This window comes from Vigna radiata, chromosome 9, assembly GCF_000741045.1.
Source record: "Vigna radiata var. radiata cultivar VC1973A chromosome 9, Vradiata_ver6, whole genome shotgun sequence".
Classification (NCBI taxonomy): Eukaryota; Viridiplantae; Streptophyta; class Magnoliopsida; order Fabales; family Fabaceae; genus Vigna; species Vigna radiata.
Genome location: NC_028359.1, coordinates 3,115,313 through 3,121,322, shown reverse-complemented (window position 1 = coordinate 3,121,322; position 6,010 = coordinate 3,115,313). Strand labels below are relative to the sequence as shown.

Here is a 6,010-nt window from a genome sequence, read left to right as displayed (position 1 = left end):
AAAAATATGTTAGGAAGAGAAAAAGTAAGAGAACGAAATTTGTGTATAATCAAAGAAAAATCTCATCGTTGATAATAAGTGACGAATTTTATCAATAGATATTATTAACAAATGTTTTTGTCAATAAGAACAAAAAGTTCACTTGTAAAATTTATCGTTGAAAGTTTTATCAATAAATTTTTTTTATTAGAAATCGGTTGATAATTTTGATTTATCCATAAATTTTTAACATTATCGACAGATTTTTGGTAATATTAACTTGCCATAAATTCTATTATACTATCCCATTAATTGACCAAGTTGAGCCCCAAAGCAATAAATGTTGGAAACAGAAGATGAAATTAACAATCACACTTCCACTAACAAAAAGAAAAAAGAAACTAAACACTATATATATATATATATATATATATATATATATATATATATATATATATATAAAAGTTGAACACAACACCTAATTTGCATCCATGCATTTGTAGGAATAGTCAATTAATTACATGGCAACCTTAAGAGTGTTTGTTGTGTTGGTTCTCTTTGTTCTGAACATTCATCACTCTCATTCTGAAAACAGCACCATTTTCATATTTGGAGACTCTCTACATGATTATGGAAACACTAAGTACTTTTTAGCCGTCCCATTTTTCCAAGGCAACTTCCACCCATATGGACTAACTTTCTTCAACTTTCCCACTGGAAGAATATCCGATGGACGTTTCATTTCAGATGTTATTGGTATCCTTTCTTTCACTTTATTTCAACCCATCTTATTTTATCTTTTTGAAGAGGTAGTGGTATTTAGACAATATTTTTTTGACAATATTTGAATGTCATCTATGTGTGATCTTGTGATTGGTCCATGATCATTTTTATGATTATTATTATTGATTTACAGTCATTTTGGATCAATCACAGAATGACACGTGAATGATATTTAAATGTTGTCTAAGTATCATTATCCTTTCAAATAATAATATTTTGTGGGTTTGAATAATGATTTTATCCAATCAATCATTACGTACTATTTTATAAATTTATGATATAACGTCCTGTAAAATAAATGTATTTGTAAGTTACTGGTATTCTAATTTTTTTTATCTTAATTTGCTGAGTCCATGCATATGTTTGCAGTTCGCTTGTCGAAGTCTTCACGTCAGACATTCGTGAATGCTTTCCGGCTTAGTGGTGATGCAGTCAACTTTTATGTTCTTGGGGCTAGAGGAGCTCTGATTGAAACTAAAGAAGAATTGGTATTCCTTTTCCCGATTTCTGAAATTATTTATTAAAAAGTCAACAATTGCAAGTGTTATCCTGTCACTAATTAATAATGTTTCTTTATTTTCATATCATATAAAAGGAGATAAACGTTGTAATTATTTTGATGCGTAATTGAAATTTATTTCCGTAAAAGAATTTTATATATTAGACTTTAAATTTTAAAAATTAATAATAAATATAGTTTTCTTAACTAATTTGTTAAATTTTTTTAAAATGTCAAATATATTTTGAAATGATATTTGAGTTATTTATACTATTTTGACTAACAAATGAAAAAAGTCTAATGTCATAATAAAATTAAAAAAATTATATCCATTTATCTTTTTAGTCTGAGAATGAAAATATATTAAATTTTCTTACATAGACTAATTCTAATTTCCCATATGAATTTGAAGTCTGAAAACATATTTAACCTAAAAAAAATATATAAAATAATATATCTTACTTCAATTATTTGTATGTTTCTCATAAAAAAAAAAATGTTTTCACATATTTTTTTAACCATTGACATAATAACATACATACTTTTTATTTGTTATAATATTAACATACTTTAAATCTAATTAAAAAATAACATGTTTGTATCAAAACAGTGTAAAAAAAATCTATATTAACATATCATTGTTGTTCTTATAATAGAATTCAATTACTCGGATGTTATAGGTGATGGACTTGACAACTCAAGGATCGTACTTTACAAGAGTTAGCAGGGAATTGAGACAGCAACTTGGAGAAGACAAAGCCAGAAGATTGTTGTCCACAGCTGTTTATATATTTTCCGTTGGAGCCAATGACTATTCAAACCCCATCAATGTCACTTTTCCATACTCTCAACAAAATATTCTAGAATTCGTCATTGGCAACATTACAACAGTGATCAAAGTAGATTTTAATCTTTGTCCTAACCATTGCACTAATATTTCTCTCTCTCTCATAATTATTCTTCGTTCTCATATGTTTGTAATTTTAAGAAATGATATTTTACGCAGGGAATTTACAATGAAGATGGAAGAAAATCGATTCTAAATCTTCCTGCTCTGAGTTGTGTTACGTCACTAAGGCCACTCGTGAATGGAACAACTATAGAAGAATGTGTTGCAGCACAAGCTTCTGCTCTTGCCAGACTACACAATATTACTCTTTCCAGATCTTTTCAAAACCTAGCAAGACAATTAAGCGGATTCAAATACTCAATTTTTAATTTCTATGATATATTGCAGGAAATGATCAAGTATCCTTCAAAATATGGTATATACATGCCCTTAATTTGTATATATATATTTTTAAAATATATTCGTTAAATTTCATTCAATTCTATAAAATCAGTTTATAAAATATGATTTACACTTAATTATATATTTTAAATTGATCTTATCTCTAATCGATACAGGACTTTCAACGTATATAATAGTTTTTCTTAAAAAACAAGAAGCAAAAAGCTTCATATGTAACCATTGTCTCCATTGTTTTTTGTTGGTAAGGTTTCAAAGAGGGGAGTGTGGCTTGTTGTGGAGATGGACCCTACAGAGGAGATTATAGTTGTGGAGGGAGAAGGGGTATCGAAGAATATAAATTATGCAGCGATCCTGGTGAGTACGTGTTCTTTGAATCTCTTCATCCATCGGATAAAGCTAATGAACATTTCGCTCAGCTAATGTGGAATGGTACCAGAGATGTGATTGAGTCTTACAATCTGAAGCAGTTGTTCAACCTTGAATAAATAGCTCTACGTAAATTTAGTCATTTGCAGAATAAAACAAAAATCATTGCTGGATGCAGCATGATTGAATAGAGATATATGGTTATTGTAATAGTATGGTAAAAGTAAATGTTACAACTCTTTTAAGAATCTATTAAAGCTAAGAATGTAATAAGGAATAACATTTCCTGAATGTACTTTTAATCTGTGAAACAAGCTTGGTTCTCTTTTAATCTGTGAAACAACTGTGATCCATTTTCAAACACGCATTCATGAGACACGTGGTTGTTTGCGAATTTATATGATTCAGTTTTCTTAAAGAAAATTTAGTGTGATTTAGATAGAACTCGTAAAAATTAATCGAGTCTAACTAAACTTAGAAAACTAATTTTTAAATTAAATAATTTATGTATAAATGTTTTCAATTTTAAATTAAATTATAAAGTTGAACAAAATATAATTATANAGTTGCCTTGATTCAAAGTCATTCTAAACTCCAATTTCAACTTTTGGGCATGAAACCAATATTTTTTTTTTTATTTCAAAAAGTAAACATTCCTTCATTTGGCCTAATAGCCTATTGCAACATTCCCTCTACTAAAACATAGCAGAGCTTTATAGGTAACAAAAAATCACTTTTATCATGCTTTTTTCAATCTCGCCAATCTCAAAACGGGGAAGCAAACAAACATAACCAGATAAAAGGTATATGAAATATTGACTGGAAATGGCGCCAGATATATAAAATTAGAACTTACTCTCACCAGTTCACAAACTGACTAAATCACCGGAAGAGAAGGAAAATCTTGTCAGATACACCAAGGGTAACTTTCTCATAAACCTAGTTCTTAATATTTCACAGCAGTTGTCCACGTACCTTGCACACTAGGGTGTTTGGTTACATGTCTTGTCCTCAATTTCACTACCTTTCTTCCCAATGCATTCCTTAGTCTGGTTGCATGCAAAAGTATGTCTTCTGATCCATATTCTTCACACATATCACTCGCTGATTTTTGTTCTCTGCATTTCATTAGAGAATCATCAATCACAACAAAAGCATTTTCCAACTTGGTGGAGTAGGCTACATGGATCACAGCACCATTGCATCCTAATAAATCATAAACCATTTAATATAAATTCTTTTTAAATGTTCCCCCTATAGTCTTTTGTTTTATCTCTAAACATTCAACAACCTTCCATCTAATCCAATTTCCTTATTTCCCATATGCCAAACTACATAAGGCAAGACTATAACATTTTTTTCCACTGCTGCTCCAACTTTTTTCTCTAGTAACAATCTCATACAGTGTAACAATCTCATCTTCGCAAATTTGAGCATAAATTTCTTATTGCCTTTATACAGTCCCAATATTCAATATCCCATACAAATTGCATTAGAGAATTATCAATAAACTAAACATATGGAAAAGAAAGTAGTTACACAGTCCAAAGTAAGCACAACAAACTTACTGTAAAAACCCTTCAGATGAGGATGCTGACCGCGGATGAGCTCAGTGACCACCTTAATTGAGGATTCTTCTCAGTGACCACCTCTAATTGAGGATTCTTCTCTTTAAATATTGGCAACTGAGACTCCATAAATGCCCTATTCAAATATTTAAAACTAAATTGAGAATCCAATATTCAGAGCAGTATGAAAACATGAAAATTATACTCGTTCATATCATTCTAGTTCCAATAAAATTTCAGTAATAGTGCAAAGGAGATAAGAGGGAGAAATGTGGTTATCAAGAAGTAGAGTAGATTTTGAACTTTTTTTCTAATTTAATTGTTAAAAGGGTATTAGTAGCATAAAGTCAGTAATCACAGCCAAAGTGGCAAAACAAAAAATGGTAAGACTAAGATATTTGTACAATCACCAAAAAAAAGCAATAACAACTTGTTAATTGTAATTCATAAAACTATCCCTCGCAACATAGAATGTTGATGNCAAATATAAAGTTCAGTTAAAGTTATCATGTATGTAGGGTTTTAGACTCAAACAAAACAGAATGAAAGAATGCAAACGCTTAAACTTTACCGGCAAGCAAACATCAAAGAACAAAGATTAAGTCTGCAGTAGGAAAAACACAACCAAATAAGATAGGACGTCTATTTCAAAGAGCACAAGCCTGATTTGAACCTCGTTATTATTATTAGAAATTTAGTAGCAAATTATGCGAGCCAGCAACATATTTCAGTTGCAAAGTCCTGAGAGGAATTTCAAATATCCATCTAGTAACAAAAAATCACATGCCATTTATGAACTATTCCACTCCATCCCTTCAAAACATAGAAACATTATCTCAGATATTAAATGCAATGTTACAAATATAGGTAGAAATTCAGTAGTTCACTGTTGCCAAGCATAAGATACATAGAATTGAAGATATGACAAAATTGTACTTGTACCTTATTCCTCTGCTACTTCCACCCCAGTTGCAGTAACTAACAATCAGCTTGTGAAGTTGCCAAACCCCTCGCAAAGCCATATGACGTGAATGAGTGGAGCAATGAAACACGAATGGTGCCTTTTGACTTGCCAATTACTGAAACAAAAACTACACACAGAGAAATAGCAATCTGCTGGGAGTGCCAGTGTATGACAACGAAATGAACGTAAATTAGCTGCAATGTTGCAAACATGGGCCTTTAGAAAAAATAAATAGCAAGAACATATAGTTTCACCAGTATGCAGTAGAATGAACTTCACTACAGGGAATCAATGTTTAAAACCAGCGCGCGCGCACACACANAGCATAGTTAAAATTCCAAAATTGACTACACAATTGAACAAGTCCATACAGCAAGCAGCAAAGAATTAGGAAAAATCAGNANTCAGAAACTGATTTTCACTAGAACACTCNAATATTCTTCACAGATATCAACCAAGTTCAACAAAGAATTCAATTCCATAGATGCATTCCTTAAATCAAATAAATAATCAAATCGCGTGAATGCATATTCACTCACCTGCGCACAACAGATTTCAGAATGTCACAAGGGTTTTTCTTCACTTTCCCCAGCTCCAAA

At 30.7% G+C, this 6,010-nt stretch overlaps 1 protein-coding gene and 1 pseudogene across 1 annotated transcript; one reads left to right on the top strand and one right to left on the bottom strand.

The window, feature by feature from the left end:
• The first annotated feature begins 500 nt into the window (after window positions 1–500).
• Window positions 501–3,090, top strand: LOC106773104 (GDSL esterase/lipase 5). The gene is made up of 5 exons (XM_014659793.2): window positions 501–735; window positions 1,132–1,250; window positions 1,942–2,160; window positions 2,268–2,526; window positions 2,760–3,090. Exons 1-5 carry the CDS (start codon window positions 501–503, stop codon window positions 2,996–2,998), a joined length of 1,071 nt encoding a protein of 356 aa, XP_014515279.1. The 3' UTR covers window positions 2,999–3,090.
• A 604-nt stretch (window positions 3,091–3,694) lies between these two features.
• On the bottom strand, window positions 3,695–6,010 carry LOC106774023 (annotated as a pseudogene).

Coding starts and splice junctions, on each gene's coding strand:
- LOC106773104 (XM_014659793.2), top strand. CDS start 501: ATGGCAACCTTAAGAGTGTTTGTTGTGTTGGTTCTCTTTGTTCTGAAC. Junction 736..1,131: donor TTTCATTTCAGATGTTATTG/GTATCCTTTCTT, acceptor ATATGTTTGCAG/TTCGCTTGTCGAAGTCTTCA. Junction 2,527..2,759: donor CAAGTATCCTTCAAAATATG/GTATATACATGC, acceptor TTTGTTGGTAAG/GTTTCAAAGAGGGGAGTGTG.